Raw genomic sequence first — 11,126 nt, 5'->3', positions numbered from 1 at the left:
TGGCCCGTACGGGCAGGGGTACCTTTACCTTTACCTTTACCTACAGGAATGAGGATTGTTCCTGACATTTCAATATCAAAGCTCGCTGTGATTTAAGTAGATGCTGGCAGATGTGTGCACCTGAGCATGTGTTATGTCTACATTTGACCAATACATGTTTCATCCAGGGACAAATGGATGACATATGCCATACAGGCAAGGGCAAACTCAGCCCTCCAGATGTTTTGGGACTGCAACTCCCATCACCCCTAGCTAACAGCACCAGCGGTCAGGGATGATGGGAATTGTAGTCCCAGAACATCTGGAGGGCTGAGTTTCCCATGCCTGGTCTTCTAAAGCAGAATAAAATGTTTATGGACAGCATTATTGAACTTCAAAATAGATTATCTCCACCCCAGTTCTCCCTTGCATTTTCCATTACAATCACTTTGACCTGTCACTATAGCAGGGCTTCAGGAAAGGGGAGGAAGATCAATGCTAGGTAAAGGTAAAGGTACCCCTGCCCGTACGGGCCAGTCTTGACAGACTCTGGGGTTGTGCGCCCATCTCACTTAAGAGGCCAGGGGCCAGCGCTGTCCGGAGACACTTCCGGGTCACGTGGCCAGCGTGACATCGCTGCTCTGGCGAGCCAGAGCCACACACGGAAACGCCGTTTACCTTCCCGCTGGTAAGCGGTCCCTATTTATCTACTTGCACCCGGAGGTGCTTTCGAACTGCTAGGTTGGCAGGCGCTGGGACCGAGCAGCGGGAGCGCACCCCGCCGCAGGGATTCGAACCGCCGACCTTTCGATCGGCAAGCCCTAGGCGCTGAGGCTTTAACCCACAGCGCCACCTGCGTCCCCTAGATCAATGCTAGAAGGACCCAAATTGATAAAGGCAGGGCCTGCAGGCAGACTAGTGCTGTACTCTTACTCTCCCCCCCACCTGCATTTCTCAACCACCTTAACAGAGAAATTGAACAACTCTGTTTTTTCATAAATTTCCTGCTTCCCAATCCACTTCCCTCTAGGAAACTTAAAAGCAAGTTTTAGAGATGCTTGCACACAACCACCAAACCAACCCACCCTTCTGTGCTCTAGCAAGGGTGATCACTAAGGTGATGAGGCGGCTTTCAGGTTTTACTATTGTTTTACTAGCTTAGCATAGATGAAGTCAGAGGAGAACAGTCAAGGGGAGACTGGAGACACACTTTCCTTTGATGGGGGTCTAGTTTGCCACTGTAAGAACAGGACGCTTTTCTAGATGAGCCACTGGCCAGATCCAACAGGCTTTTCTTACAGATTTCTGCTTTGTGCAAGGAGTTTAAATGTATGACCTATTGAGCTTAAGGAAAGTTACTGTCACTTAACTATATATAGAATTGCAGTCATGTGGTATAAATGCAGGTCATCTTAGCAGCTACTTTGTTGTTGTTGTTTAGTCGTGGCCGACTCTTTGTGACCCCCTGGACCAGAGCACGCCAGGCCCTCCTGTCTTCCACTGCCTCTCGCAGTTTGGTCAAACTCATGCTGCTAGCTTCGAGAACACTGTCCAGCCATCTTGTCCTCTGTCGTCCACTTCTCCTTGTTCCCCCAATCTTTCCCAACATCAGGGTCTTTTCCAGGGAGTCTTCTCTTCTCATGAGGTGGCCAAAGTATTGGAGTCTCAGCTTCAGGATCTGTCCTTCCAGTGAGCACTCAGTGCTGATTTCCTTCAGAATGGAGAGGTTTGATCTTCTTGCAGTCCATGGGACTCTCAAGAGTCTCCTCCAGCACCATAATTCAAAAGCATCAATTCTTCGGCGATCAGCCTTCTTTATGGTCCCGCTCTCACTTCCATACATCACTACTGGGAAGCAGCTACTACAGCCTAGCCAAAGTTCCAGCATGCAAACCCTCTGCAGTACTGGTCTGCAGTACCAGTCGGTCACAGCCTGATCCAAAGTGGGTCACAACAGGAGCACTACCTTCATGCCATTATATGGTAAAATTTAAGAAATGGGTTCCCAAATGCATGTTTGGGTTAAGCATGAGACTCTCCATCTCAGGGTCATGGGTTCAAGCCACACTTTGGGCAGAAAGATTCTTGCATTGCAGAGGGTTGGGCTAGATGACCCTTGTGGTCCCTTCAAACTCTCAAATTCTATGGCTCTAAATGTGGTTCCTGGGACTACACCACCTGGGACTACAATCCCTGTTCTACACCACCTTGTGGCAGCTCATCTTTCTATAATGGTTAAAGGTAAAGGTAAAGGTACCCCTGCCCGTACGGGCCAGTCTTGACAGACTCTGGGGTTGTGCGCCCATCTCACTTAAGAGGCCAGGGGCCAGCGCTGTCCGGAGACACTTCCGGGTCACGTGGCCAGCGTGACAAAGCTGCATCTGGCGAGCCAGAGCCACACACGGAAACGCCGTTTACCTTCCCGCTGGTAAGCGATCCCTATTTATCTACTTGCATCCGGAGGTGCTTTCGAACTGCTAGGTTGGCAGGCGCTGGGACCGAGCAGCGGGAGCGCACCCCGCCGCAGGGATTCGAACCGCCGACCTTTCGATCGGCAAGTCCTAGGCGCTGAGGCTTTAACCCACAGCGCCACCTGTGTCCCTTATAATGGTTAGATGATCCCAATACCTTGGGCATTATCCTATATACTGTTGGCAGTGATGTGTGTAAAATATGTAACGTCTTTCTGAATTCTCCTGGACGGTGGCTGTAATGATGTGGTCCTATATGTCAAAATTACCATTACACTTAGGTTCTAGATTCAGGTAGGTAGGAATTGTGCATGCACACGAAAGCTTATACCAAGAACATTACACTTTGGGTTCTTCACAGTAATAGTTGTTCCTTAATGCCTGAAATAATGTAAGGAGATTTAATCAGGGATGTACAAGCTTTAGTATATTAATGATAAACCCTGCAAAATACCAATGCATAGGCATGTAAGTGTACACAAACTGCTTGGGCTGCAATGATTACAGTCAAATTGACTTAACAAATGTCTTTAGCCTGAATCAATCAGGTGCTGATATCTATCTATATCAGATTTAAAAATTCAAGAACTGTTGTTCACAGGTACTGTCTTGAGAGGTGCATCATCTAAAAATTAGTGAGGTGTTTTCTTCAAAAGCATCTTTATTCATACACAGATGGCATGCAGTTTAAAATCAAATAAAAACCCATGTGATTCAATTGTACAATAGTGAAATCTCATGCAAGTGTGCTCAGTGGTCAAGTCCCACTGGGTTCAACAGGGCTTACACCCAGGTAATTGTGTTGAGGACTGCAGAATAGAATTTCCTAACTGTATGGTAGCCCTAACATTCACAGTTCTCACAAGTTTCCATCTCCCTATATTCCATGTATTTGTGCACTGAGCAACTGGGGGTGGGAGGAAGTTGCCCAGGGAAGAAGAGAGGTAGTATATTCAAGTTTATGGCACTGGGAAGGGAGAAGAGAAAGAAGGAAACAATGTAATAGAAAGTGATCTTTAATATATAATTTATATATACACACACAAAAAGAAAAAAAGTACCAAATAAGTGCCATATTGCCCACTCTGCTCATACACCTCGCCCAAGGAACACAACTGAGCCATTTTCGCAGTAGCCCTAGAGGGAGTGGGGAGATCTGGGTTAGTTTTGCTTTTTTTTTGCAGCTCACTCTCTCCTCCTACATAGTCTTCCCCATGGTGAGCATAAATAACTCATAGGCTATGCACAATGACAGTTGTCCATTAAAAATAATCTTTTCTTTTTAAAAAATTTAAGGAATATTAGAGCTTTTTAAACCATAAAGTAAACTAAAAAAGAATAATCTTCAACTTCTTTCCCTTCTTCTTTAAAAGACTCATTTTTTTTCAATTAAAAATAGTTGTTTTCCACTTTATCCATCCTCTTCAATGGAATAGAGATTTCACAAAGCTACCTTGCTTCCCCATGGCTTAGATGTTCCCCAATTTAGGTGTCACTTGTGACAAAGAGTTGAGCAAAATAAACCTTGTTTCCAAGGAATCTGGTTCAGTACTGGAATCCTATGTAACAAAAGGTGGAAAGGGGGGCTGTAACTTGCCAACATCAGATATGAGAGGGACAAGACCCAAACTATGGTAGTGGGTGGGACATACCCATACACATGCTTGCAACCAATTCAGTCCACAGCTGCAGATAAAAGATTCCTTGGAACAGGGTCAAGTGAAAATAGGCCGAAGGTGGTTCCTCCAAAGGGGGAATTGCACCCACTGCATAAAATGGGAAAATTATAGAGGAAACAGGCAGAATGTAAGCAGGCAGCATGCCTGCACTATCCAAGTTGCCCCTACAGGGGCTAGAGAAGTAGATGGAGCATTTCAAAATGGCAGCCACAACCCCATCAATCTGGGAAATAGCAAGTGCTCAATAACTGTGCCATTGGCCAGCCACGCCAGCTACTGACCACATGGACCTGCCCTTCTACACCAAGCAGACACGTACTTCTTTTCAACACACTTTCACCACTCAACAGTGAGCTCTCTTTCAAATCCTTTTTACACATGGTTTCTGAAGTTCCTATGACCAGTTAGTACTTTGGTGCAAATAGATCCCCCTTCCCACCCACCTAGGCAAATAAAAGGAGTCCAGGGTCTTCTCCTCTTCCACCTCAGGGCCATCTTCTCGCCAACTTAAATCCGGCAATTAACACAGAGCTCTCACTTTGCTGATTTCGTCATCTACTGTATTTCCTGCCAATCAGGAGGGTCAGAGCAAACATTCACTAGGGCAGCCAGACCCCAAATTTGTGGAAGTCCACTTTGCTTAGGATAAGCACACCCACCCACTCTCAAGCCTTCCAACATCTGGGATAAAGAGCAGAAGGGGGGGGCGGGTACGTTATTATTTTTCTGGAGCTACATATATAATATGTATGAGAAAGACGGGAAAATACCCTAACACCCCCCAAAATCAAGGTCAGTAGAACCAACTTGACCAACCTAAAGATGGATAAAACAGGGGGCAGGATGAGTGGAGAAGAGACATGGCACTTAATAGCAAAAGATCCATGAGAGTGGGCTAGAACGAAGGCGCTTGCTCTGTCTGCCAATTCCAGCTCCTGTTAAATAATTTCTACTTTTTTATTTTGGGGTCCCAAGTGAGTAGGGAAGAAGCTCCCTTCTGCAGAAAGGTGGAAGGGGAGGGCTGCAGACAAAACAACCCGTCCCCTTTACTTCAGGCACCTAAGGCAGGTTTGCATCTCCACAGGGCAGCAAAACCTCATTCCCTGGCTATTACAGGAGATGGAGTGGCGGGGGAGGCAGGGGAAAGAAGGCCTGTTTCCTTCCCGTCTCTTTGGCATCAAAACCACAACCCCCAGCCACCGTCCCATTCCCCCCCCCTCTCAAAGCACCCCAAGTGCTTGTCATCACTCCCCTTCATTCCAACCAGACATAGCAATTTGGCAAATGAGAACTGTACCCCAAATGACAATCCCTCAGAGAGAGAGAGAGAGAGAGAGAGAGAGAGAGAGAGAGAGAGAGATTCCCAAACATCACAGTGAGTTTGTGAGAGCGTGTTATGTGTGTGAGAGAAAGGCACACACACACACACACAGGAACAAAAAGACAGAGTGGGTGTTTGCTGAGAGATGTGACCAACAAAACGCACTGGAGGAAAGTCACCTCCCCCAAGAGAAAAGTGCCATCGCTGCGCTTCTGGAAAGTCTTAGCAAAATGGCGCCATGAGGAAAATGGAGCCCCGCTCAAAAAACATCCGAGCAATGCTTCAGGGTGGAGGTGGGGCAGAAAGAAAAGGGTATAGCCTCCCTTCAACAATAAAATCAAAATGTCAGCTTTCTGGATCCACAGATAGAGAAGGGTGGAGTCTTCTAACCCCTACTGCAACCTCCCTTCACCAGGTCCTTTGGTCGATCCCAAGAGCGGCAGAAGGTTCACAACAAACTTTACCCCAAAATAGCACCCACACGGGCCCAAAAGGAGGCACTCCAAGTTAGGCTTTGCTCCAAATAAAAAAAAAATAAGTCTTGTATGGGGTAAAGCGACCCCCCCTGACATCTCTTCTGTTTCCAACACTATCAAGGATCCCATTTCAGAAGCTGTAGGGGTTTTTCCCTTTTTAGGAGGGTGTGTTCCAAAATCCAGAGCAAAGAGAGAAAAACAGAGAACCAATCAACCCCACAGTGCCTGACTGAGCCCAGCTTAATAGGTCCCTTTGTTAAGCAAAGGCTCTTTTCTTGCTAACTGGTGGGGCCTCCATTCAGGAAATACGTGGTCATTTCGCCTTTGCCCTTGACCTTGATGACCCCACGACACTCCAGCTGATAACCTTTGGCTGCCAATACCTGATATAGGTCAGTTGTCACCTAGAGAAGGGGAACAACAAGTGTTAGGAGGAAAGGGAACACGCAGTTCTGGGCAGGTGGAATTTCCAATTTTGTCCCTCTGCTCACAGAAAGCCTGTTGCTCCAGAAGAGGATTCTGTACATGGGAGTGGGAGGCAATTTCCACAAATTCTCCCCTTTATCTTGCAGTCATATCTCCCTGTCCCCCAGCACTGTTCCAAAGGGTTCCCAAATCCTCTGGAGCAAAATTTGGATGGTAAAAGGAGCCTGCAGAGGGAAGTTGTAATCAGCAAAAACTGCCTTCTTGCCCTGTCTTGGTGAGAGGGGAAAAGCCAGACTGCTGAATAAAGCCAAACAGGTGATGTGAATCCTGCTGTTTTTGACAGCAAGCAGTTTGTGACTGAGGACAGCAAGGAAGCCAATGCAGCCCCCACCCTGCCCAAGCCTGGCATAATTAGTGCACATTTAAGCAATGCAAAGATCCAGCAAATTCACTGGAACTGACATAGAGATACTATAGAAACAAATCTTTTGCCACATCATCCAGGCTTTAAATCACCCAGAAAAACCATAGCAGCCCCTCTGAAATACCTGTCATGGAATATCTCAGGTTGGGCTAATAAGTCATGTAGGGTTGCCATACATCAAGAATTCCCTGGAGATTGCTGGGATTCGGCCATCGGAAAATGGCCTGAAAAGCACAACAACTTTTGTGTCTGGATGTTCACTTTTTGAAATATGGCAACCCTAAGTCATGAGATTTGGGGGTTTTTTGAGCATTTGTCTCCATTTCAGTTATTTGGCTTACAAGAGACCTAGACCCAAAGTATTGAGGTTCAGGGCTTTAGTAGGCTTTCTGTGTCCCCGGGGAAGGACCATAAGAAAGGAAAATGGTCTTGCTTTTGGTGTAGCCACTAGGTCCACAAGCAAGGGCTCAGCCAATTGATACTAACTCATTCTGTCTTCAGACTATTTCCCTTGGTGAATACAACCCCATGAATTCATTATCTCAAGATTCTGTGATGGCCACCCACTTGGATGGCTGTAAAAATAGACTAGGTAGCTTCATGGAGGATGGATCTACCCGTGACTATTAGTGGCAACAAGCAGAACATCCTGAGGCAATATACACCCAGATGCCACAAGGGGGTGCTGCTGCTTTTAGGTGCTGCACATGGAATCTCTGGAAGCATCTCGTAGACCATGCTGCAAACGGGATGCTGGCCCAGGTGGGACTTTTGGCTTGGTCTGGCAAAGGAGTTCTTACTCTCATATAGTAACCAGAACTATTCAGAAGTGGTCAGCAGAGGGAGCCTTACTGACACAATGCTCCCGTAATATTATTTAATAGAAATGTGGCTATCCTGCCCCTCCCACTCCCATGGTCTCTGAGGCAGCTCACAACAAAGAACTGAAGTCTCCTCTGGACAGGATTTCCAGCTTTCCCCACCAGCCCCAATAGTGCCTCCCCCCCCCCCCATTTGCCAGGAAAAACTGGCAGCAAGTAACAATTTCAAAGTGGTTGGTGGAAAGCTTTTCCTCCACCAGAAATGACTCCCAACAATTGGCAAAAAAATAAAAATAAAAATAAATAAATGGTATGGTGGCACAGGAATGAGTCAGCAACAATCCTCACTCCGATCCAGGTGTTCCAGCTGCTGGGTCTTAAAAATATCCCATCATCTCCTCGTGGGCTGTGTCACAGCTGCCCCCACCTTGAGAAAATGCTAGCTATCAACAGCAGGGCTGCCATGCTTGAGGGAAAAGAACTCCTTTTCCCCCCTTAAATTGCTACCCAGAAATTCAGCAGCTGTTCAAAGTGCTGGCACTGTGTTCTTAAGGTTCAAATGACCCCAGGAGCAGGATAGATGGGTTTGCCTCCTTCTAAACATTTGTCCCTTATCCTTAAGGAGAATCTTCAAGATGGTCTTAGTTAGGGTGTCCTGACATTTGAAGCTCAGCAGGAGGCTATCAGATCAGGTGGGAACTCTTTCTTAAGGAAGGCTTGTTTTTAACAAACCAACCCCAAAATATTATCTCTTTTTAGCAGGGCTTTTAGATGCAGAAACGATGGGTGCTAGTGTGGAGTGAATCTTGCTGTTCAATGTTGCTGCTTGTTTTGTAAGGTTTGCTGTTTTGTTGATTTTTAACTGTTTTAACTTTGCATGGGATATATACTTTTTTTGTTAGAACTCCTGTGACTAAGCCGCTCGGCATAGATTATATTATTACAGACCTATTGAACCTCTCCTAAGGAAGTAGACTTCCAAGGTTAAATCCTGGCAACCATGAGGCCTGGGATGGGGGTCTTGTTCTTTGCATGACAGTGTAAGTCAGGCAGGCCCCCTAGCGGGGTCCCCGGCCAGCTTATCCCCCCAAGGCTGGGGGCAAGCTTACCAGGCTGCACCCTCGACCTCTGCATGGGCCTGCCAGCAACCTTAACCATAGTCAAAACAGGTCATGCCATCGCCGCTCTCACCTGAATACGGTCAGGGACACCAGTGCTGTCCATACGGCTAGAGACATTCACTGTGTTGCCCCAAATGTCATACTGTGGCTTTCGGGCGCCAATGACCCCAGCCACTACTGGCCCAATATTTAGCCCTGTGGAAGAAAAGGGAAGAAGGGATACAAAAAGGAAAATCAGTCAAAACTGAGCAGCCAAGCCACTTGCCTTAAGGACACCCAATCTCTCCCCCCAGTGTGGAACACCCACCCACCCTTCCCAGGCTCCACTGACCAATTTTCATTTGGAAGTTATTGAATGAGTGTTCGTTGATATATTTCATCTGCTCCATGAGCCGCATCGCGTAGTCTGCCAGCGCTGTAATATGGGAGCGCCCCTCGCGGTCATACGTGCTGTCATTCAGCCCTGAAGCCGCCATGTAGGTACTGCCAATCGTCTTTATCTTCTCCAGCTGCCTGAATGGCTCATCACTGATAATCTACAGAAAGAAGCAATGGAAGGTAATTTCTACGAATGCTGAGAGAGTCTCCTTTCATCAAAATTGCACATCTGTTTTAAAACACATACAGCTCCCAAGTTAAAACAGTTCAACGCATTGTCAGAGAGTTACGACCTCTCCTAGACAACGACAGTTCTCTTTCCCAAGCTCGGGAGGAAGACTTTTCATTGCCTACAGACAGCCGCCCAATCTTAAACAACTCCTCACCCACAATAATACAGCAAACAGACTTAACATGGACACTGGTACCAGAGCCTGCAATAAACCCAGATGCCAACTTTGCTGCCACATACACCCAGACAACACCATCACTGGACCTAACAACATCAAACACACCATCTCAGGACTATTTAATTGCTCATCTTCTAACATTGTGTATGCTATCAAATGCCAACAGTGCCCTTCAGCTCTCTATATTGGACAAACAGGCCAAACCCTATGCCAAAGGATAAACGGACATAAATCTGACATCAGGAATCACAAGACAGAGAAACCAGTAGGAGAACACTTCAGTCTCCCAGGACATTCTATACAAGATCTCAAAGTAGCTGTCTTATTACAAAAGAATTTCAGAAATAGACTGGAAAGAGAAGTTGCTGAATTACAACTTATTACCAAACTTAAAACCATGGAGAGACCTGGTCTGGATAGAGACATTGGATTCTTATCTCATTATACATGATAAAGTTATCTCATCCCTTGCTTTTTCCTGTAAGACCAATTGCAGTCATTAACAGTCATCAACAGGTTTACCACGCCTACCAGCCAATCACCCATTCCCACCCCCCTTCTGCGTAATACCCCTCTCCACCCTCTCATTGTATATAAAGGTCTGATGACTTCTGTTTCAGTGTATCTGAAAAAGTGTGCATGCACATGAAAGCTCATACCAAGAACAAACTTAGTTGGTCTCTAAGGTGCTACTGGACTATCTATCTACCTATCTACCTACTGTTTTTAAAACCTTCCACAGCCACTGCCGCACTTCTCCTGAACGGCAGAGATTTTGCCTTGGTTCTCAAAAGTCTCTCCTATTTCTGCTCTGTACTCGTCCAAATGCCTGGCACTAGGTGAGAGCCGTCCTCAGAAGAATGCCATGCAGAGAGCACCAACCTCACCCTGGCACAGGGCCCCCTAGTGGGCACAGATCCAGATCCAGATTAAGACCCGTAGAGGCCCTATGCAGCACAGAAAAGACTATGGTGACGCCTCCTGTGTAATTCACAATAAAAACAATAGTAAACCACAAAACAGTAAGGAAGACTAACAAATATCAAATATTCATTCACGTGGCACTTTCAAAACTGAAGTCAAAAACAATAAGCATGTCCTCCTCCAGCATCTTTTTTTTTTTGGGGGGGGGGAGGGGGAACCTACTCATCTTTCAACCTCTGCCAATCTTTGGTACCTCCCTTTTTCCAACCCAATGCAGACAAAAGACACGCGGTTACCTCATCGAAGTCAGCAATTATCTCATTGAGGAGCCGCAGACATTCAACGCCTTCATTGTTGGCTTCCAGCTCCACGTAGAACTCTGAGAAGTTACTGATCGAGGCAAACATGACGGCAACACATTCACACGACTGGTGGTACAACTCGTCGTTGAGGCGCTCGCGGGCCAGGAAGTGAGCGGCCACATCTTTGGGCAAGATGTTGTGCAACAGCCGACGGTTGTAGGCCTGAAGCTCCTCCATCTCCTCTTTCTCACCTGTAGCCTGGGAGAGTCACACAGGAACGAAATGAGGAGGGTACCAGTTATCCAAGACGTGCGATTTCATTAAGCCTTTTGAACTTCCGCTGTTGAAGGTACTGGCCCTCCAGATGTTCTTGGGATTCCAACTCCCAGAAGCC

The 11,126-nt window shown here is 46.6% G+C and overlaps 1 protein-coding gene across 4 annotated transcripts in view; it reads right to left on the bottom strand.

Annotated features, from left to right (window-relative positions):
• Positions 1–3,450: 3,450 nt before the first annotated feature.
• The window catches only part of ADCY6 (adenylate cyclase 6), a 48,343-nt gene continuing 40,667 nt past the window's right edge, over positions 3,451–11,126 (bottom strand). For all 4 annotated transcript variants that reach the window (XM_079966570.1, XM_079966572.1, XM_079966573.1 and 1 more), the window contains 4 exons: positions 10,727–10,990; positions 9,050–9,254; positions 8,789–8,913; positions 3,451–6,330 (listed from right to left, as the gene is read on the bottom strand). In XM_079966570.1, the coding sequence (XP_079822696.1) occupies positions 6,205–6,330; positions 8,789–8,913; positions 9,050–9,254; positions 10,727–10,990 (720 nt within the window). In that variant the 3' untranslated portion in view covers positions 3,451–6,204. The remainder of the gene's footprint in view (positions 6,331–8,788; positions 8,914–9,049; positions 9,255–10,726; positions 10,991–11,126) is intronic.

Source organism: Podarcis cretensis, assembly GCF_951804945.1.
Source record: "Podarcis cretensis genome assembly, chromosome: 2".
Lineage (NCBI taxonomy): Eukaryota > Metazoa > Chordata > Lepidosauria > Squamata > Lacertidae > Podarcis > Podarcis cretensis.
The sequence above is the reverse complement of the archived record's forward strand: the minus strand, read 5'-3'. Positions and strand labels throughout refer to the sequence as shown.